Here is a 21,379-nt window from a genome sequence, read left to right on the forward strand (position 1 = left end):
CCAGAGCAGGGCGGGAAGGGGGGGGGGGGGGACAACGATCCTGCTGCGTAAATGGTTCAGGTGTGGGGTTTGGGAGGGTTCATGTGCGCCTGGGACACAAGGAAGGGTGGTGGGAAGGGAAAAAAGGTTGTTCCATCCCCAGCTCCCTTTGCTGGAGGGGCTCAGGGGGCTGAAAATCACCCCCACCCCCTTCTGTCCCCATCCACGCATGGGGAACGATCCCAAAGCTCCCCAGCCTGCAGCACCGAGCTGTTACACACTCGCATTTATTGCCCACAGAGGCCCTTTTGGGGTGGGACGAGGTGGCTGGGCCACCCTGAGCCATTTTGGGGTGGGTTTCTGGGCCCCCTCCCTTTCTTCAGTGCAAGGGGGACTCGGGAGGAGGCACAGCACGGGGCTGGAGCAGAGGACGCAGCATCCACATCCAGGCTGGAGGTTTGAACAGGAGCAGGAACGAGGCCCCCCAGCACCAGCAGCACGGTCCCACAGCTCCACGGGGCACACGGGGAGCAGGCCGGGGCATAGCCGGCTTCAGAAGAGCGGGGTCATCTGGCGCGGGTCGTCGGGCAGGATGCTGATGGAGTCCTCGGCCCGGCCGCACAGCAGGCACAGCATGGTGTACTCCTGCAGCGGGACACGGCCGCGGGGCTCTCAGGCTGCTCAGACCCTCCCCGACTCCTCAACGCCGCTTGGGAAACCCGAGCCCGGGGCCGGCACCCGATCCCCCGATTGCAATCGGACCGCGGCGGATCGCGTTTCATCCCCCCCGGGACCCCATTTCCCCAGAGCCCATTTTCCAGCGTTTAAGCTGCCGAATGGGAAATGTGCCAGGGAGGAGGGCTGGGGAGCACGAATCCGGCGCTGAGACAGCGCCGCGGTGAGCCCGAGGCTCCTGTTTCCAGCTCCTGCCAAGCTCCCGAGCTGCCCTCGAGGCGCTCGCCTCCGAAGCTGTGCAGCTCCCTCCTGCGGCTGCCGGGGCAGGAGGGCAGCAGCAGGGCTCAGGGCGCCTCTGTAGCCCGGGGAGAGGCTGCTGGGGACCCCAGGAGGCAGCGGGGACCCCCGTGAGGATGGGGACCCCCGTGGGGACGTACCTGGTAGTCATCCACCACGCTGAAGGTGTACTCGTGGCGCGCGATCAGGTGGTGGCAGTTCTTGCACAGGTCTGCGGGGCAGGGAGCAGCTCAGGGATGTGCCCAGTCCTGGCACCGCTGTCCCCGGGAACCCCCAGCCTCACCCCAAAGCCACTTTGGGGCCAAGCCCCCACCCGAAGGGCTGACACCCCCCCGTCCCCCCCCCAGTCCCCAGGGTGGGTCCCCGAAGCACAACCCACCCCCAGACCCTCACCCAACCCCCCCAAATAACCCCCAGTAACCCACCAGAGCACCAGATCCTCCCCAGGGAGCCGTCCCACAACACCAGGACCCCCCCCCTCCCCAGATTATTCCTCCAGAGCACCAGATGCCCCCCCAATACTGCCTCAATGCACAAGACACCCCCCCCCAATAACCTCTCAGAACACCAGATACCCCATAACCCCCCAGAGCACCAGGACCCCTCAATAACCCCTTCCAAAAAGCACCAGGACCCCCCCCCATGACCTCCCAGAGCATCAGAACCCCCCAATACCCTCCCCAGAATACCAGGACCCCCCTTAAATAACCCCCCCAACAGCATCAGACCCCCCCCAATACTCCCCCAAGGAGCACCAGGACCCCCCACTATCCCCCCCAAGGACCACCAGATGCCCCCAACACCGCCCCTAAAGCACAAGGCCCTCCCCAAATAACCCCCCAGAGCACCAGGACCCCCCAATAACCCCCCCAAAAAATCACCAGGACCCCCCAATAACTCCCCCAAAGAGCACCAGGACCCCCAATACCCCCCCCCAAGGAGCACCAGGACCCTCCAACACCACCCTAAAGCACAAGACCCTCCCCAAATAACCCCCCAGAGCACCAGGAGCCCCCAATAACCCCAAAAAAAGCACCAGAACCCCCCAATAACCCCTCAAGGAGCATCAGATGCCCCCCAACGCCCCCTAAATCACAAGACCCCCCCCAAATAACCCCCAGAGCACCAGGAGCCCCCAATACCCCCCTATAAAGCACCAGGACTCCCCCCATGACCTCCCAGAGCATCAGGACCCGCCAATACCCCCCTCAGGGAGCACCAGGACCCCCCAAGCCCCTCCCCATGCCCCCAGGACCCCTCCCCAGTACCCCCAGCCCCCCCCCGGCCCCACACGATCGTAGGTGACGATCTCGTCGTCCCCCCGCAGGCCGGCGGCGCGGTTGCCCAGCAGCACCAGGTCGCGGCGGCCGCACTGCGCGCAGCCCACGAAGTTGAGCAGGAAGGAGCCGCCCTCCAGGCAGGTGGTGCCCTGTGGGGAGGCACCCAGAGGCCCGGTAACGGTCCGTAACGGCCCGGTAACGGCCCGGTAACGGCCCCGTAACGGACAGCCCCCCCTCCCCCTCAGCCCCTCCACCCGCCACTGTACCCGCTCGGGGAACTCGGTGCCCACACAGCCCCCGCACATCCCGCCCGCCGCCGCCACTCTCGCGAGACTTCCGCCGAGGGGGTGGGGCTTGCAGAGGTGGGCGTGGCTTGTGTGGAAGCGGGCGGGGCTTTGTGCGAGTGGGCGGGGTTATGAGGGCGAGTGGGCGGTGCCTCCCGCCTCGGTGCCTCCCGGGGGGAGGGGGGTGGGCGGGGCTTGGGCTGGAAATGGGCGTGGTCAATCGTAGCCACGCCCCCCTGTAGCAGGGAGGGGGAGCGCAGCCCTGGGGGGGCACCCAGGGTTAATGGGGGACACCCGGGGTTATTTAGGGGGTACCCAGGACTAATTGGGGGGTACCAGGACTCTTTGGGGGCACCCAGGGCTCATTAGTGGTGTACCAGGGCTAATTAGGGGGAGCCAGGACTAATTGGGGGGAGCAGCCAGGATTAATTAGGGGGAGCCAGGACTAACTGGGGGGTACCAGGACTAATTGGGGGTACCCAGGACTAATTGGGGGGGTACCAGGACTAGCTGAGGGGGCACACAGGACTAATTAGGGGTATCCAGGACTAATTGGGTGGGTACCAAGACTATTTGGGGCACCCAGGACTAACTGGGGGGCACACAGGACTAATTAGGGGTACCCAGGACTAATTGGGGAGATACCAGGACTAACTGGGGGGGTACCAGGAGTATTTGGGGGTACCTACTACTAACTGGGGGGGTACCAAGACTATTTGGGGGCACCCCAAGCCGGCTGGGTTGCCCAGGGCTAGTGCAAGGTATCTGGGGGGGGGCTATAGGGGGACACCCCCAAGTCTAACTGGGGGGTGGGGTGCCCAGGACTGTTGGGGGGCACCTAGGACTAATTCGGGGGGTACCCAGGATTAACTGGGGACAATCCAGTCTGTTTGGGGGTACCCATGACTAGTGAGAGGTAGCTGGGGGGGGCACCCAGGACTAATTGGAGAAGGGTACCAGGATTAATTGGGGGGGTACCAGGTCTTATGGGCAAGGGCACCCAGGACTAACTCGGGGTACCCAGGACTAATTGGGGGGGGGTACCAGGACTAATTGGGGGGGTACCCAGGACTAACTGGGGGTGTACCAGGACTATTTGTGGGCACCCCAAGCCGGCTGGGGGCGCCCAGGGCTACCTCGAGCCACCTGGGGGGACCGGGGGGGGGGGCACCCGGTGCTAACCGGGGGGGGGGTCACCCAGCCCTATTGCGGGGTCCCCCCGCTGCCGGCGGGTCCGTGGCGCTGCGCTGCGCCGCCCCGCGCCGCCAGGTGCCGGTGCCGGTGCCGGTGGCGGCGGCGGCCGGGGGGGGCCGCTGTGCTGCATTGCGGGGCGGGCGGCCCGTCCCCGCCCGCCCGCCTCCGCCTGGCCCTCCCGGGGGGGGGGGGCGGACAGCGGGGCTATCTGGGCCGGGCCCCCACAAGGAATGTCCCGATAATGTTATTTATAGCGGCGGCTCCGCTGCCCCCGCCCCGCTCCGCTCCCGGCCCGCCGCCGCCGCCGCCGCTCGCCCTCCCGCCGCCGCCCCGCGCAGGTGAGCGCCCCCCCCCCCCGGCAGCGGGACGCGGTCCCCCCCCCCCCCCCGGCAGGCAGCGGGGACACGCGGGGACCCGCTGCCACCCCCCCTCCGGGGTGGCCGCCACCTACCGTGTGCCCCCCCCCCTCCCCAGGGCTGCTCCCGCTGTGGGATTTTTGGGGGGGGGCATGCGTGGGGAAGGGGGGTCACCCGTGGGGGGTGCGCAGCGGGAGTGGGACATGCTGGGGGGGGGATTTGGGGAGGGGGACACGCGGCGGTGACACAGTGACCCTGGCCCACGCCGTCACGCTGTGGGAATTTGGGTCCCAAGAAGAGTTTGGGTGCCCTTGGCGGGGAGGATGCTCCGGGGGTGCCCGGTGCCCGCGCTGCTCCCCCCGGCTGTGGCACTGGGGTGGGGGGAAATTTGGGGTGCCCGGGGAGGGTCCCGCGTGTTTTGGGGAAATATCACAGCTTTGGTGAGATAATAACTGCTGGTTGGGGGTGAGCGCTGCCGGCGTGTCCGGCACAGCAGCCCCGTGCGTGCCACGTTCCCGGGTGCTTTCGGGGCCTTGCATGGAGATTTTGGGGGGTTCGGGTGCCCCCCGCCCGGGGGCAGGAGCGGGGCTGAGCCCAGGCCTATTTATAGCCAGAAATGCGTGCGGCGTCTCAGCACGTGTGTGTGCCACGGCGGCGTGGCTCGGTGACACCGGACAGCCCGGCTGGGACGGTGACGGTGGCGGTGGTGGTGACGGTGACAGCCAGCCCAGCCCTGGGCAGCCCTGGGCAGCCCGGCTCTCCTGCTTGGCCCCGTTGGGGGGCCAGCGTTGGGCATGGAGGTCCGGCGGAGCCGTGCCGTGCCGTGCCATCTGCTCCCGGCCCTGGGCGCACGCCCGCGGTGCTGCCGGTGGCTGCGGGGCCGTCCCTCTGTTGGCAGCGGGGCGAGAAAGGAAAAACAAAACAAAAAAAAAAAAAAAAAAAAACCAAACAAAAAACACGCCTGCTTTGGGAAAATGAAGCTGGGGAAAACGAAGCAGCCGGGGTGATGCTGAGAGTCAGCACCCCGGCACCCCAGGGGGCTTCCTTGGGGCGCTGCGCTCCGGTGGATGGTGCCCGCTCCTGCGCCGGTGGCTGGCACTTGCGCGCAGCCCGGGCGAGCGGGGAAGGGGCTGGGGGCGCGGCGGGACCCCCGCATCCCCCGCGGACCCCGGGCACGGCGGGGGGACCTCGGCGGCGGCGGCGGCTCGGTGCCAGCCCCCGGCCGGGAAGTGCTGATTCACGGCGCCGAGCCGCGGCCGGGGAAGGCGGCGGGGTGCAGCCCGCGGGCTGGGTGCTCGCCGCCGGGGTCGCGGTGCTGGGACCCAAACCCCCGCGTGGAGCAGCCGCCGGGGGGCCCCTGCCGGGCGCCGTTGTTCTCCCGGCGGCGCTGGTGCGGCAGAGGGAGATTTAAAGGCTCGGCGAGCGCCCGCGTCGCCAACGCGCGGTGTTGGCTCGCCCAGGGCCCCGCCGGAGGCTCGGAGGAGGAGGAGGATGCTCGCTCCCCGCTGTTGTTGCAGGCACCGAGACCCGGCACAGCTCGGCACAGCCGCAGTTCCAGGGGGTTCCCAAAATTTGGGGTTCCCCATGGTTGTGTTTTTTTATTTTTTTTTTTTTCCTATGAGCCCGGTGCTGGCTGGCAGCGGCACAGAGCCAAGGGGTGCCGGGGGTGCAGTGCGGGGGGCTGCGTGCCCCGCTCTTGCACACCCCCATGTGCTCCTCCTGCACACGCTTGCCTTGCCCTGCATGTGCTCACAAACAACCTCACGTGCACCTGCTCACACATGCACGCTCTTGCACACTCTTGCATGTCCTTGCACTCGTGTGCACGCTCTTGAATGCCTTGGCATGTTTCTGCATGTTCTTGCTCGCATCTGCGTGCTCTTGTGTGTCCGTGCTCACGTGTGTGCCCTCTTGCACGCTCTTACACGCTCTGGCGTGCTCTTGCACGTCCTTGCTAGCACGTGCTTGCTCTTGCACGCTCTGGCATGCCCTTGCTCGCGTGCGCACGCTCTGGCATGCCCTTGCACACTCTTGTGTGCATGCCTGCTCCTGAGCCAAACTCCTGCCTGCGCCGCCGAGATTAGGGTGCAGAGAAAGCGCCCAGCCCTGCCGGCCCCCGATAACGGCCCCCCAGCCACGTACGGGTGTTTTCCCCCCCCTGCAGCCCTGGGGGTCACCCCTGTGCTCCCCGGTGTCCCTGTGCGTCCCCACAGGCTCCAGGTTTGGAGGGGTCACCCTGGGGGGCTGCTCAGGCCCTGGGGTGCCCGGCTGGGCACACCCTATGGGGCAAGGAGGGTGCCAGGATTTTGGAGGGGTGCTGTTGGGAGAAGGGGGGGTCCAAGCGAGTGCTGGAGGTGGCAGCCTTCAGCCTGGCTCCCTGCACCCTTCGGGGGCCCCAGGGCGGCCGCACAGCCCCCCCCGCCTTCCCGGCAGCTGCTGGCAGGCATTTTTAGATACCGGCCCGTCCTAGTCCTATCTGCGTCTCAAATGTCCCCGGGGGCGGGTGTCCCCTCCTGGCCCCCCCCCGCTGGCAGCTGTTGCCAGCTCTCCCCACGAAGCCCCTCCCGGCGCAGGCGTGGGGCGGGTGCCTGCAGCCCCCGTGTCCCTTGGGGGGTGTCCATGGGGACACCAGGCACCCACAAGGGGACACAGCAGCGTGAGCCACCACAGGGTGACAACAACTGGGGGCTCCTCGAGTGCGCGGCACCTCTGTGCCCTGAAACACCTGGGGCACGGCGCTAAATCCCATTGAGCCGATTAACCAGCAGGTCTTAGCCACAAATCCCAGCGCGTGGCGGGGCGGCAATGCCCGTGCCCATGTCCCCACCACCCTACAGCAGCCCCTTCCCCGCAGCCGACGGCCGCCCGGCCGCGGGACGCCGGGACCATGACCTCGGAGAACGACTACGACCACATGGAGGTGCAGCAGTCGCATTCCTACAGCCCCTGGGACGCCTCTGACGATGAGCTGGACAACGACAACAGCTCCGCACGCCTCTTCGAGCGCTCCCGCATCAAAGCCCTGGCAGGTGCGGGGATGGTTTTTGGGGTCCCCGTGGTCCCCACCGGCGCGTGGCGCGGGGTTGTTCCCGGTGCCACCGTGCCCGCTGTCGTTGCAGACGAGCGGGAGGCGGTGCAGAAGAAAACCTTCACCAAGTGGGTGAACTTGCACTTGGCTTGCGTCACCTGCCGCATCTCAGACCTCTACCTGGACCTCCGGGACGGGCGGATGCTCATCAAGCTGCTGGAGGTGCTGTCCAAAGAGATGCTGGTACGAGTCCCCTCCGGCCGTGCCGTGCACTGCCCCACCGCGGCTGGCATCAGGCCGGGGTGGGGATGGTGGCGGGGTGTCCCTGGGCAGGGCAGGGGGTGCCTGGGGGTGAGGGCAGGGTGCTGAGCGCTGTCACACCCCAGCCCAAGCCCACCAAGGGCCGGATGCGGATCCACTGCCTGGAGAACGTGGACAAGGCGCTGCAGTTCCTGAAGGAGAAGCAGGTGCACCTGGAGAACATGGGCTCCCACGACATCGTGGACGGCAACCACCGCCTCATCCTCGGCCTCATCTGGACCATCATCCTGCGCTTCCAGGTGGGCTGGGCAGCACCCATGGGCTCAGCACCCAAACAGAAGCCGTCCTCCGCCGCTGTCCTCTGACAACCCAGGCTGTCCTTCTGTCCCTCAGATCCAGGATGTCATCAAGGAGATGAAGGAGGGCCCGGAGACGCGCTCCCCCCGGGACGCGCTGCTGCTCTGGTGCCAGATGAAGACGGCAGGGTAGGTGGTGGGACCCTCACCCCCTGCCCCGGGGTCTGGGGATGCACAGAAGCTGACGGTGAGGTGTCCCCATTGCAGCTACCCCCACGTGAACATCACCAACTTCACCTCCAGCTGGAAGGACGGGCTGGCCTTCAACGCCCTCATCCACAAGCACAGGTATGTGGCACGGTGGCCGGCAGCGGGGCAGTGGTGGCACGGCAGCGCCACCATGTCCCGTGTCCTCCTCCGTCCCCAGGCCAGAGCTGTTCGAGTTCAAAACCCTGACCAAGTCCAACGCCCGGCACAACCTGGAGCATGCGTTCAGCGTGGCAGAGCGGCACCTGGGCATCACCCCACTCCTTGACCCCGAAGGTGAGGCTGCTGCCAACCCCCTGCCTCAGTTTCCCCCCCCTGGGATGTGCCCATGGAAGGACAGAGGTGTCCTACGGGGACACGGGTGGCACCCCGGGGTGCTGCAGTGGCTGGGTCAGGGCTGACACCTCTCTCATGCTTGCAGATGTGTTCACGGAGAACCCTGACGAGAAGTCCATCATCACCTATGTGGTGGCCTTCTACCACTACTTCTCCGAGATGAAGAAGCTGGAGGTGAAGGGCAGGCGGCTGGGCAAGGTGAGCACGACGTCGGGGCTGGGGGAGCTGCCGGGGTGCCCCGCTCTCACCACCAGCCCCACCACAGGTCATTGAGCACGCCAAGGAGACGGAGCGGATGATCGAGGGCTACGGGGGGCTGGCCTCCGACCTGCTCACCTGGATCGAGCAGACCATCGTCTCCCTCAACAGCCGCAGCTTCGCCAACTCACTGGCCGGGGTGCAGCACCAGCTGCAAGCCTTCAGCACCTACCGCACGGTGGAGAAGCCCCCTAAGTAAGCGTCCCCTCAGCCCCCCACCCGCAGTGAGCACCCGTGGGTGCCCTGTGCTGAGCTCTCTGCGGGTCAGGTTTCAGGAGAAGGGCAACCTGGAGGTGCTGCTCTTCACCATCCAGTCGCGGATGCGAGCCAACAACCAGCGCGTCTACACCCCGCATGAGGGGCGCCTGGTCTGCGACATCAACCGGGTACGGGGACCCTCCGGCTGTGCCCCATATGGGGACATGTGGCTGCTCCTGGGGCACCCGGGGGCATTGGGGGCAGCTTTTCCACCAGTACCCCAGGGTTTTTTCCCCTCGGGTTGTTCTGGACAAGTTGGGTCCATCTTGGGGAGGTTGGGTCCATCCTGAGGGAATTCAGGTCATGGGGCAGGTAGGGTCCAGCTTAGGGCAGGCTAGGTCCATCCTGGGGCAGTTCAGGTCTTGGGGCATCTGGGGTCCATCCTAGGGCATTTGGGATCCTGAGTCAGGTTGGGTCTGTCTTGGGGCAGGTTGGGTCCATCTTGGGGCAAGCTGGATTAATTTTGGGGCCGGTTGGGTCCGTCTTGGGGCCAGTTGGGTCCGTCTTGGGGCCAGTTGGGTCCGTCTTGGGGCCAGTTGGGTCTGTCTTGGGGCCAGTTGGGTCTGTCTTGGGGCCAGTTGGGTCCATCCCATCCCAGGGCAGGTTGGGGTTCTCCATCGATGCTCTCCCACCCGTGGAGCACATTGGGGTTCACCAGCAGAGCAAGATGGTGCTGGTGGGACGCGGCACGCGGATCCCACCCCATCCGGTGCTGCCTTTTGCCAGGCGTGGGAGCAGCTGGAGAGAGCGGAGCACGAGCGGGAGCTGGCGCTGCGCAACGAGCTCATCCGGCAGGAGAAGCTGGAGCAGCTGGCGCGGCGCTTCGACCTGAAGGCGGCCATGCGGGAGGCCTGGCTGAGCGAGAACCAGCACCTGGTGGCACAGGTGGGCTGCAGGGCACCCACTGCGGGGACGGGGACACCCCAAAGTTGCCTCACCACCAGCTTTGCTCCTGGCAGGAAAACTTCGGCCAGGACCTGCCGGCGGTGGAGGCGGCCAAGAAGAAGCACGAGGCCATCGAGACGGACACGGCCGCCTACAAGGAGCGGGTGCAGGCCATCGAGGCGGTGGCGAAGGAGCTGGAGGCAGAGGGCTACCACGACATCAAGCGCATCAAAGCGCGCAAGGACAACATCCTGCGGCTCTGGGAGCAGCTGCAGGAGCTGCTGCGTGCCCGGCGTCAGCGCCTCGAGATGAACCTCACCCTGCAGCACCTCTTCCAGGAGATGCTGCACAGCATCGACTGGATGGACGAGGTCAAGGTGAGCTGCGGATGCAGGAGGTTTGGCATCACCGTGGGCTGATGCCACCATGGGTTGGGTGCTTTGGTCCCACCAGGCAGGGGGACAGCGGGACTTCTTGGGGAGGCAGAAGATCATTATGGGGTGTTTGGGTGCTGGAGAGGGACGATGTGGCCACCGTCACCACGTTATGAATGCAGCGCCCAGGAGATGTGTCCGTCCCCTGGTGCATGCATCGCTCAGGCGATGACAGAGCCAGCAGTGTGGTGCCAGGTGCTCACCACCTGCTCGGAGCCTGCAGGTGACACCAGGATCTTCCGCAGGCACAGTTGGCATCGCCTGAATCTGGGAAGCACCTCCTGGAGGTGGAGGAGCTGCTGGAGACCCACCGGCTGCTGGAAGGTGACATGGCCCTGCAGATGGAGAAGGTGCGGGCTGTCAGCACTGCTGCCCTCCGCTTCGCCGACGCTGAGGGTAGGTGTGCTGCTCCAAGGGGCCAGGGGTACTCCAGGGGTTGGGTGCTCCAGGGGATCTCCAAGGGGTTGGGGGCACTCCAGGGGTTGGGGTCTCCAAGGGTTCCCACAGATAGGTCACTCTAAGGGTAGGGTTGCTCCAAGAGTTGGGTGCTTCAGGAGTCTCTGGGGGCCTTGGGGCACTCCAGTGGTTGGGGATCTCCAAAGGTCTCCAAGGATGGGGTTGCTACAAGGGTAGGGTCACTCCAAGGGCTTCCAAGGAGTTGGAGGCTCCAAGTGTCTGCAAAGGTACAGCCACTCCAGGGTTGGGTACCCCAGAGATCTCCAAGGGTTGGGTTGCTCCAAGGGCAGTGCTGCTTCAAGGCTCTCCAAAAGCAGGATCGCTCCAAGGGTAGGGTCACTCCAGGAAGCCACAACACATCCCAGGACCCCTCTGATGCCCTCCCTTGTGTCTCCCTGGCCAGGCTACCGCCCCTGCGACCCCAAAGTGATCCGGGACCGCGTGAGCCACCTCGATATGTGCCGGCGGGAGCTGCAGGCGCTGGCGGCAAGGCGCAAAGCCCTGCTGGAGCAGTCCCGGGCGCTCTGGCAGTGCCTGCGGGAGCTGGATGAGGCGGAGGACTGGATCAAGGAGCAGGAGCAGATCTGCTCGGCGCTGGACTACGGCAAGGACCTGGCGGGCGTGCTGCTGCTGCAGCGCCGCCACGCTGCCCTGGAGGCCGAGCTGGAGGCCCGGGGCGCCCGGCTGGAGCGGGCGCTGGCGGCAGCCGAGCGGCTGGCAGCTGCGGGGCGTGAGGCTGGGCTGCTGCGGGACCGGGCAGCCGCCGTCCGGGCGCTCTGGGGCCAGCTGCAGGAGCTGGTGGCTTTCCGCCGGCGGGGGCTGCGGGACGCCGAGGGCTTCTTCCAGTTCCAGGCGGAAGCCACGGAGCTGGCGGAGGTGCTGGCAGATGCCCAACGGCGAGCGGCCAGCGAGGAGCTGGGCCACGACGAAGCCCGCACCCAGGCGCTGCTGCGGGAGCACCAGGAGCTGCTGGAGGAGCTGGTGGCCACCCGGCAGCTCCTGGAGCGCTTGAGCCACCAAGCAGAGGGCTTCCCCCCGGAGCTGCAGGCTGGCCCCGAGGCGCAGAGCCGGCTGGCGGCGCTGTGGGCGCTGCACGCCGAGGTGGTCGGGCTGGCTGAGCTGCGCAGCCGCCGGCTGCAGGATGCCCTGGACCTCTACACTGTTTTCGGGGAGAGCGAAGCCTGCCATCTCTGGATGGCCTCCAAGGAGCGGTGGCTGGAGAAGCTGGAGGTGCCCGCCGCGCTGGAGGACCTGGACGTGGTGCAGCACAGGTAGGGAGGTGCCACCAGCCGGTGCTGCGAGCTCTGGCCCGTTCTCAGCCCGTTGCTGCGAGGTCTGGCCCGTTCTCAGCCTGGACACCCTGCAGGCTGGACGGGCTGGAGCAGGAGATGGCCGGCGTGGCTCCCCAAATCGACGCCGTCAACCGCGCGGCCGATGGTCTCCTGGAGAGCGGGCACCCGCGCAGCCCCCAGGTGCGGCAGTGCCAGCAGCAGCTCAACGAGAGGTACGTCCCCGAGTGGTGGGGGGGCTGTGCCCTGGCACGCCCCCCACCCTGACCCCCGTGGCCGTGCAGGTGGGGCCGTTTTCGGGAGCTGGTGTCCCGGCGGCGCGCAGCGGTGGGCTCGGCGCTCAGCCTGCTCAACTACCAGCTGGAGTGCGAGGAGACCCGCTCCTGGCTGCTGGGCAAGACGCGGGTGGTGGAGTCCACGCGGGACCTCGGCCGCGACCTGGCCGGTGTCCTGGCCACCCAGCGCAAGCTCTACGGCATCGAGCGTGAGCTGGCGGCCGCCGAGAGCCGCCTGGCTGCTCTGCGCCCCCAGGCTGCCCGCCTGGCCGAGGAGCGCCCCGAACTGGCCGAGGACGTGGCGGGGAGGCTGGCGGCGGCTCAGGATGCCATGGACGGGCTGCAGGGTGCCCTGCGGGACCGGGCGGCCACGCTGGGGGAAGCCGGGCAGCTGCAGAGCTTCCTGCAGGACCTGGATGACTTCCAGGCGTGGCTCTTCGGGGCGCAGAAAGCTGTGGCGGCCACCGAGGAGGTGCCGGTGTCGGTGGCCGAGGCGGAGGAGCTGCTGCAGCGGCACGCGGCCGCCCGCCAGGACGCTGAGGGGCACGCGGCCGCTTTCGAGGCGCTGGTGGAGGCGGGCGAGCGGGTGACGGGGGGCCAGGAGGACCCCGAGTACGAGCAGCTGCGGGAGCGGCTGCGGGGCGTGGAGGCGGGCTGGGGCGCCCTGCACAAGATGTGGGACGCCCGGCAGCGCTTCCTCGCCCAGTGCCTGGGCTTCCAGGAGTTCCTGCGAGACGCCAAGCAGGCGGAGATCCTCCTCACCAACCAGGTGGGTGTGCGGACGTGGCCACCGGTGGGGGAGAGGACCTGGGGCGTGGTGGTGCTGTGCCTGGCACAGCACCCATCCCCGTGGTAGGAGAGGGCTGGTAGCCTCCCAAAAAGGGTGCTGAGCCCCCGTGCCCCACAGGAGTACACGCTGGCCCACCTGGAGCTGCCCACCACGCTGGAGGGCTCGGTGGCCGCCCTGCGCCGCTTCGAGGACTTCCACGCCAGCATGGAGAGCAGTGCTGAGAAGGTCCCCAGCGTGGTGGCCAACGGCACCAAGCTGGTGGCCGAGGGCAACATCTTCTCCGAGAAGATCACCGAGAAGTGCCAGGCCCTCCAGGAGCGGTGAGCTGGGCAAGGGGCCCCGTGGGCACTGCGGTGGGGTGGCAGTGGGGTGACGCCGCCTGTCCCCCCACCAGGCACCAGGCGATCGTGGCCAAGGCTCAGGAGGCGGCGGGCTTGCTGCAGGACAACCACGAGCTGCAGAGCTTCCTGCAGAGCTGCCGAGAGGTAGGCGAGCGGCACAGCCAGTGGCACCACGGGGTGCCCCGGGCCGAGCCGTGACACCCTCTCCCACAGCTCACCGCCTGGGTGGAGGAGAAGATGCTGACGGCGCAGGACGCGTCCTACGGGGAAGCCCGTGGTCTCCACGGCAAGTGGCAGAAGCACCAGGCGTTCATGGCCGAGCTGGCTGCCAACCGAGGATGGATGGAGAAGGTCGAAGAGGTGGGTCCCGGCGAGGCAGGCCAGCCGGCCCCCGGTATGGGGACACGGCCACTGCTGACCACGCCGCCGTGCCGCAGGAGGGGACGGAGCTGGCGAGCCGCAAGCCGCAGTACGGCGCCGTGGTGGGACAGCGCCTGGGCGAGCTGCGGGCACTGTGGGACGGGCTGCACGCCGCTGCCGAGGAGAAGGGCCGGCAGCTCTTCGAGGCCAACCGCGCCGAGCTGTGCGCCCAGAGCTACGGCGACCTGGAGCGCTGGCTGGGGCAGGCGGAGGGCGAGCTGCGCGCCGCCGAGCGGGCCGAGGACCTCACCAGTGCCAACCTGATGCTCAAGAGGCTGACGGTGAGCAGCGGGCGTGCGGTTGGGGAGCATCCTAAAAGGGTGTTGTGGGCGGTGTGGTTGGGTCCTGACGGCTCTCCCCCTCCAGCGGCTGGAGGAGCAAGTGGGAGCGCGGCAGGAGGAGCTGGCGGAGCTGGCGGCCCCGCTCGCCGGGGCTGCGCCGGAGCCTGATGGGCAGGAGCAGAGGCTCCAGCAGCGCTTCCTTGAGCTGCTGGAGCCACTGGGGAGGAGGAGGAGGGAGCTGGAGACCTCCAAGGCCATGTACCAGCTGGCGCGTGACCTGGAGGACGAGACGGTGAGCACTGCAGTGGCGGTGGCAGCGGGGGCTGCGGTGCCAGGGGGCACGGGGCACTCAGCAGGTGCTGTCGCCTGCAGCTGTGGGTGCAGGAGAGGATGCCACGGGCCAGGTCGATGGACCACGGCACTGACCTGCAGAGTGTGCAGCGCCTGGCCAAGAGGAACGAGGTGAGTCCGTGCCACGGCGGCACCCACCACCCCACCTGGGGGTGCCGGGTGCCGCCTCCCCCCGTCCTGACCGCATGGCCCCGCGGCAGACCCTGCAGAAGGAGCTGCAGGGCCATGCCCCCCGGCTGGCCGAGGTGCTGGCACGCGGCGAGGCGGCAGCCGAAGGACCGTGCCCGGAGCTGGCGGAGCGGGCGCAGGAGCTGAGGGTGCAGTGGGAGGCTCTGCGGGAGGAGGTGGCCGCACGGCAGCGGAGGCTGCAGGAGGCCGGCGAGGCCCAGCAGTACTACATGGATGCTGGCGAGGCCGAGGCGTGGGTCAGCGAGCAGGAGCTCTTCATGGGGGATGAGGAGAAGCCGAAGGTGAGGGCGGCCCCACGTCGTGTGCCCGTGTCTCTCTTGGGGCCTCTGTGCTGTGTCCTGCTGTGCCATCCCGTGCCATTGCATGCCATCCCATGCCAAGCCTTGCTGTGCCATTACACGCCGTCTCACGGCATCTCATGCTGTGCCACTGCATGACATGCATCACATCCCATGTCACTACATGCCATCCTATGCCACATGGTGCCATGCCATCGCGTGCCATCCATCCCGTGCCATGCCATGCCATGCCGTTACAGGTCATCCCATGCCATTACAAGTCCTCTCACGCCACCCAAAGTCATCCCTTGCCGTGCCACGCTCTGCCATACAATCCATCCCATGTTGTGGCACCCAACGCTATGCCTTTACGATGCCATCTCTCGGTGCACCACGGCACCCTGTGCCATGCCATTCCCCACCATCCTACCTCACACCATTACGCACTGCCCCATGCCATTGCACACCACGCCGTGCTGATCCCACCGCTGCTCCCTGCTGCATCGGGGGGAGGCAGGACGCCCTTGCAGGGTGGGCACTGGGGCTGGACCCCAACCCCAGTTCTGCGCTGATGTTTGGTGGTGCCGTCCCTGCTGCAGGATGAGGAAAGTGGGTTGGTGATGCTGAAGAGACACGTGCGGCAGCAGCGCTCCATCGAGGACTACGGCCAAACCATCAAGGAGCTGGCGGGGAGGGCGCAGCAGCTGCTCTCTGCCGGCCACCCCGAGGGGTAAGTGCCACCGTGCGTGTCCCAACCCCGGGGGCAGCCCCATGCCTGCAGTGCCCAGCTGGGTGGGACAGCAGTTTGGTGGCATTTGCTGCCCCACGTGGCATTGCCTGGTGGTGGTGGAGGGACATGGGGTGTACATCTATGGGGAGTTCTCCCCAAAACCACCCCGAGGCATGGCAAAACCGTCGGGTTTGGGTACGAACCGGGGTGTCTGTGTGCCCGGGGCCGCGCAGGGAGCAGATCATCCGGCTGCAGGGCCAGGTGGACAAGCACTACGCGGGGCTGAAGGAGGCGGCCGAGGAGCGCCGGCGGCGCCTGGAGAACATGTGCCACCTCTTCCAGCTGAAGCGCGAGGTGGAGGACCTGGAGCACTGGATCGCCGAGCGCGACGTGGTCGCCTCCTCCCAGGAAATGGGGCAGGACCTGGACCACGTCACGGTGAGCCCGCCGGCATGGGCCTGGTGGTGACGGTGCTGTTGGGGCGTTTTTTGGGTGGCGTGAATCTGTCTCTTCCTCCCCACCCCAGCTGCTGCGTGAGAAGTTTCGGGAGTTTGCGCGGGAAACGGGCAGCGTGGGGCAGGAGCGCGTGGACCGGGTCAACCTGGCCATCGAGGACCTCATCGACGCGGGGCACACCGAGGCCGCCACCATGGCCGAGTGGAAGGACGGGCTGAACGAGAGCTGGGCCGACCTCCTGGAGCTCATCGACACCCGCATGCAGCTGCTGGCCGCCTCCTACGACCTGCACAAGTACTTCTACGACGGCGCCGAGCTGCTGGCCCTCATCGCTGACCGCCACCAGGAGCTGCCCCAGGACCTGGGCGACGACTCGGGCTCGGTGGAGGCTTTCCACCGCATGCACAGCGCCTTCGAGCGCGACCTCCAGCTGCTGGAGACGCAGGTGCAGCAGTTTCGGGAGGCGGCGGCGCGGCTGCAGACCGCCTACGCCGGCGAGAAGGCGGCCAGCATCCAGCAGCTGGAGCAGGAGGTGGCGCGGGCGCTGCGGGCACTGCTGGAGGCGTGCAGCGGGCGCCGGGCGCGCCTGGTGGACACGGCCGACAAGTTCCGCTTCTTCAGCATGGCACGCGACCTCCTCTCCTGGATGGAGAGCACCACGAGGCAGATCCAGACGCAGGAGAAGCCCAGGTAGGAGCGGAAGGGTCGGGGCGCCGTGCCTCTGCCCACCGGCATGGCGCTGAGCCCCCACGTCTCCGCTCGTCCCCTCCTTGCCCCCAGGGACGTCTCCTCGGTGGAGCTGCTCATGACGTACCACCAGGGCATCCACGCCGAGATAGACGCGCGCAGTAAGAGCTTCACCACCTGCATTGAGCTGGGCAAGAAGCTGCTGCAGCGCAAGCACCAGGAGTCACCCGAGGTGGGGACAGTCCCTGGATGGAAGGGGAGGGTGGGCAGCGGGGATGGACCCCCCCCCCCCCGTGGTGACAGCCGCCCTTTGCAGATCAAGGCGAAGCTGATGGAGCTGCTGGACAAGAGGAAGGCCATGATGGAGCTGTGGCAGCAGCGCTGGGACCGGCTGCGGCTGCGTAAGTGTGGTGATGGCCAGGTTGGGGAGTGGGGGGGGGTGTCTGGGGCTGGTGGGACCCCCCCCAGGCGGCTGCTGAGCGCTCTGCCCCTGCTGCCCGCAGTGCTGGAGGTGTGCCAGTTCTCCAGGGACGCCTCGATGGCCGAGTCGTGGCTGGTGGCGCAGGAGCCCTACCTGGCCAGCAGTGACTACGGGCAGACGGTGGACGGGGTGGAGAAGCTGCTCAAGCGGCACGAAGCCTTCGAGAAGTCCACGGCCACCTGGGAGGAACGCATCGCCGCCCTGAGGAAGCTGACGACGGTGAGGAAAAGCTCGGGTGGCCCCGTGGGTGGTGGTGGGGGGACGCGGCTGGGTGTTCCCCCCCCAACACCTGCATCCCCTTCCCTGGCAGCTGGAGCTCCTGGGCGGGCGGACGCTGCGGGATGAGGAGGTGACGCACGACGCCGCTCCCGAATATCGCCTGGATCTGGACGCTGAGCTGGAGGCAGGGTAAGGGCTGCGGGCACCGTGTCCCCAGGTGGCCACCTGCAGGCAGTTTCCCCCTGGGCTGTCTCCAGCGGGGATTTTGGGGGCGTCCCAATGCCCACCTCCGTCCTTTGGGATGCTGAGCGCCTCCCTCCCGCAGGTCGGAGGAAGAGGATGAGAAGAGGAAGGGGGTGACGCCGCAGGACACCTCTCCACCTACCACCGATGGGCTCCAACCGGTCAGTTCTGGCTTTTAGCTTTTCTCCTTCCCCAGCACCAGGAATGTCCCCCCCTGCATGACCCCACCACGCTGACCGCTGCCCCTGGATGCGCCCGCGTCAATGGCTCCCGGCCCCGCTCCCTTCACTCTCCCTCCCGTCCCGCACCAGGGACGGCCACGACCCCTCGCGTTGTTCCTCACGCTGAGTTGAATAAATGTTGAATGACCCCCAAAAAAACGGGCGGGCCCAAGGGCAGCGCCTTCCCCTGTGCCACGGCGCGTGTCCCCGTGGCGGCTGGGAGCCCCAGGGTGAGGCTGGGGATGGTGGAGGCTGGCACAGGGCAAATTCGGAGCTGGCCACCCCGGAGCAGGCAGGTCCCCAGCGGCGTTTGTCCCAGGAGACACCTGCAAGTCACAGGGACACCACACGGCACGGCCACCACCACCTGGCACCCGGTTGTCCCAGTGCTGGGTGCGGAGCTGGCTCTGTCCTGGCACGGAGGGGACAACCGGCTCCCTGGGGACACGGGGACACGGTGCTGCTGGATGGATGGATGCGCCTGTACCAGCTTTCTGGCTCGTGTCCTCAGGGGCATCGCTGCCCCCATGGGGATGCCACCCTGTGAGGCATCATCGTCCCAAGGGGCATCGCTGATCTGCAAGGCATCGTCACCCCGAGGGGTGTCATCACTCCAAGGGGCATCGTCACCCCGAGGGACATTGCTGATCTGCAAGGCGTTGTCACCCTGCGAGGCACCGGCACCCCGTGGTGCACCATCACCCCCTGGGGGTGTCACCGTGCAAGGCATCGTCACCCTATGGGGCATCGCCACCCTATGGGACATTGCCACCCTCTGGAGGTGTCATCGCTACCCTACAAGGCATTGTCACCCTATGGGGCATTGCCACCCCATGGGGGTCACCCTGCAAGACGTCGCCACCCCACAGGGTATTGCCCCCCTCTGGCATCATCACCTCGTGCTCGCTGCCCCCCTCTGCGCCCCTCCGGCCTGCCTGGGGACAGGATTTGCTTTCTGGTTGTTCTGTGCTCGGGGACAGCATCCCCTTCTGTCTCTCCTGCCTGCTTGGGGACATCTCCTGGCTCCTTGGGGACAAGGTCGCTTTTCTGGGGACAGGATCCCCAACTTTCTGCTGGGGGACAAGATCACTTCCGCTGCTCGGGGACATGGGCATCTTCCAGCTCCTTGGGGACAGGGTCCCCCTCTGCCTGCTTGGGGACAAGACTGCTTTCTGCCAGCTTGGGGACACAATCTTCCTCTTCCTGCCTCCTTGGGGACACAGTCACCTTCTGGCTGCTTGGGGACAGCCTCCTTCCTCCTGTCTACCTCGGTGGGGCACACCGCAGAAGCTCCACGTGGCCCTGGCTCACTGCCACCAACACCAAGGGGCTGGGACTGTCCCCACACAAAGGACGAGGGGGCTGTGGCATCACTGCGCTCTGCACCCAGCTGTGCCCCTGCCCAAAGCCTCACCCCGGGCATCCCATCTGCCACGCACCACTGTCCCTGAGCCCTGGTTTGGGGGACATTCAGGGGTCCCCACACCAGCTCCCAGTGGCCACCAGTTTCCCTGTGCAGTGCTGCTGTCACTGAGCACCGGGGGTGACTGCTCCTGGCATCAGCACTTGGGTTCTGCGCGTCCCCCACGGGGGGACACCACCGGTGCCACCATGTCCAGGGGTGGCACAGAGGGGAGGGGAGGACACCCCAGGGACGTGGCTTGGCAAAGCAGGGAGGTGACAGCGGGTGACACCCACGGGGACGGGCTGTGACGTGGCTGTTGCTTCGTGGCAGCCGGCCCAGGGCGAGGAGGAGCCGGCAACGGTGCCGCGGGAGGAGGTGGCCACGCTGCCCGCCCAGCCGGCCCGCGTCCAGCTCGAGGGCTACCTGGGCCGCAAGCACGACCTGGAGGCGGCCACCAAGCGCGCATCCAACAGGTAGGCACGGCGCGGCGGCCACCCCAAGCGGGCAGGGGGAATGGTGGCAGCCAGCCCGGCGGTGACGGGGCTGCCCGCAGGTCATGGAGCACGCGGTACTGCGTGCTGCGGGGCGGCGAGCTCGCCTTCTTCAAGGACGCCAAGAGCCGGGCGCTGGGGGTGCCCTGCCAGGGCGAGGAGCCCCTGGGGCTGCGCGATGCACGCTGCCAGGTGGCCGCCGGCTACAAGAAGAAGAAGCACGTCTTCACGCTCAGGTACGGCACGGGTACAGCGCCGTACAGCATGGGTACGGCGCAACACGGCACGGACAGGGTGTGGGTGCAGCATGGCATGGGGATGGGTACGGCACAGCGCGGGGCAGCGGGTGTCTCACCGCCCTCTGCTCTGACCCCAGGCTCAGCAACGGCAGCGAGTGGCTCTTCCATGGCAAGGATGAGGTGAGGGGTGCCCTTGGGGCTAGGGGGTGGCCAGGGGACATTGGGGTGGCCAGAGGTACCCAAGGGGACAAAGGATGGCCAGTGGAGCTCTGGGGAGAAGGGAGGTGACCAGGGGCCATGGTGGCAGCCAGGGAAAGTGGTGGTGGCCAGAGGTCCCCAAGGGGAACGTTGGGGTGGCCAGAGGTGCCCAGTGGGGACAGGGGCAGCCATGGGATGTTAGGATGGCCACTGATGCTTGGGGAGATGCAGGGTGGCCAGGGGGACATTGGGGCAGCCAGGGGTGGCCAGGAGCCACGGGGGTGGCCAGAGGTGCCCCACGGGACAGAGGATGAGCAGTGGTGCCCAGAGGCACGCAGGGCACCCAAGGGGACACGGGGTGGCCAGAGGTACCCAGGGGGCCACCATGGGTCTGGTGCTCGTGGGACAAGACATAGGGCACCCGGCAGGGGCCAGGGGGTGCCGACCGCCCCGTGCCCCCCCCAGGAGGAGATGCAGACGTGGCTGCAGGGGCTGCACGCGGCCATCACCTCCTGCCAGACCCTGCCGGCCAAGGCACGCAGCCTGCCCCCACCCCGCGCCCCCCCCGAGCCCGGCCCGCCCCGGCGGGACAAGGAGAAGCGCTTCAGCTTCTTCCCCAAGAAGAAATAAATCGGGAAGAGGGGAGGGCTTGGGGGGGGGGGCAGCACCGCACCCACACCGCGGCACGCGTGTACATATATATATATATATATATATATATGTTTATATTTATATATATACATCTGTTCCCATGCTGAAGGGCATGCACGCACCCCGGTGTCGGTGCACGCACGTCTATGCACACGCGTGGCCCCGCATGCATGCACGTGCACCCACCCCACGCGGGCGCATCCCGGCCCCCCCCCAGCCCCCTTTTCTAAGCCATAAGCCCCCCACCAGCGTGTGTCCCCCCCCCCAGCCCCACGGGCACCAACCAAAGAGCGCGCCCCCCTTCCCTCCACGCTTGTCCCCTTGCTGCGGGTGGGGGTCCCGGTGCTGCTGGGGCCTCCCCTGCACCCTCACAGCTGGACCGAGCGTCCCTGGGGGGAGCGCACGGGTGGGTGGGCGGAGAGGAAATTTGGGTTCGGTTTGGGTTTTTCTTTTTTGTAATAAAGATGTCAAAGCAAGGCGGGCCCGGGGCTGTGCGCTTTGGGGGGGCCCTTCTGGCTGGCGGGGTGGGGGCAAGGGGGAGTCCCGTCTCCTGGTGGTCCACGGGGTCACCCTTCTCCTGGGCATGAAGGGTGGTTGTGG

At 67.3% G+C, this 21,379-nt stretch overlaps 2 protein-coding genes across 2 annotated transcripts; one reads left to right on the plus strand and one right to left on the minus strand.

The window, feature by feature from the left end:
• Positions 1 to 250: 250 nt before the first annotated feature.
• CHURC1 (churchill domain containing 1) lies at positions 251 to 2,576 on the minus strand. The gene is made up of 4 exons (XM_084288513.1): positions 2,498 to 2,576; positions 2,245 to 2,380; positions 1,092 to 1,162; positions 251 to 624 (listed from the first exon to the last, which is right to left on the minus strand). The coding sequence occupies exons 1-4, from the start codon at positions 2,534 to 2,536 to the stop codon at positions 532 to 534; spliced, it is 339 nt and encodes a 112-aa protein (XP_084144639.1). The 5' UTR covers positions 2,537 to 2,576; the 3' UTR covers positions 251 to 531.
• Positions 2,577 to 3,902: 1,326 nt separating this feature from the next.
• Positions 3,903 to 21,218, plus strand: SPTB (spectrin beta, erythrocytic). Its single transcript, XM_084288462.1, has 35 exons — positions 3,903 to 4,047; positions 6,920 to 7,094; positions 7,185 to 7,336; positions 7,480 to 7,653; positions 7,748 to 7,839; positions 7,918 to 7,998; positions 8,078 to 8,193; positions 8,339 to 8,451; positions 8,519 to 8,706; positions 8,780 to 8,897; positions 9,496 to 9,654; positions 9,729 to 10,031; positions 10,334 to 10,484; positions 10,948 to 11,815; positions 11,911 to 12,048; positions 12,118 to 12,877; positions 13,016 to 13,218; positions 13,293 to 13,383; positions 13,453 to 13,599; positions 13,677 to 13,940; positions 14,026 to 14,232; positions 14,313 to 14,402; positions 14,492 to 14,761; positions 15,358 to 15,488; positions 15,722 to 15,926; positions 16,015 to 16,634; positions 16,725 to 16,863; positions 16,948 to 17,032; positions 17,135 to 17,331; positions 17,423 to 17,520; positions 17,657 to 17,735; positions 19,531 to 19,673; positions 19,754 to 19,927; positions 20,068 to 20,110; positions 20,594 to 21,218. The coding sequence occupies exons 2-35, from the start codon at positions 6,953 to 6,955 to the stop codon at positions 20,756 to 20,758; spliced, it is 6,906 nt and encodes a 2,301-aa protein (XP_084144588.1). The 5' UTR covers positions 3,903 to 4,047; positions 6,920 to 6,952; the 3' UTR covers positions 20,759 to 21,218.
• The last annotated feature ends 161 nt before the right edge of the window (positions 21,219 to 21,379 follow it).

The sequence above is a fragment of the Netta rufina genome (genome assembly GCF_964035555.1).
Source record: "Netta rufina genome assembly, chromosome: 5".
NCBI lineage: Eukaryota > Metazoa > Chordata > Aves > Anseriformes > Anatidae > Netta > Netta rufina.

Coding starts and splice junctions, on each gene's coding strand:
- CHURC1 (XM_084288513.1), bottom strand. CDS start 2,536: ATGTGCGGGGGCTGTGTGGGCACCGAGTTCCCCGAGCGG. Junction 2,381..2,497: donor GCACCGAGTTCCCCGAGCGG/GTACAGTGGCGG, acceptor GCCTCCCCACAG/GGCACCACCTGCCTGGAGGG. Junction 625..1,091: donor GCGTGGTGGATGACTACCAG/GTACGTCCCCAC, acceptor GTCCCGCTGCAG/GAGTACACCATGCTGTGCCT.
- SPTB (XM_084288462.1), top strand. CDS start 6,953: ATGACCTCGGAGAACGACTACGACCACATGGAGGTGCAGCAGTCGCAT. Junction 8,452..8,518: donor AGGGCAGGCGGCTGGGCAAG/GTGAGCACGACG, acceptor GCCCCACCACAG/GTCATTGAGCACGCCAAGGA. Junction 9,655..9,728: donor ACCAGCACCTGGTGGCACAG/GTGGGCTGCAGG, acceptor TGCTCCTGGCAG/GAAAACTTCGGCCAGGACCT.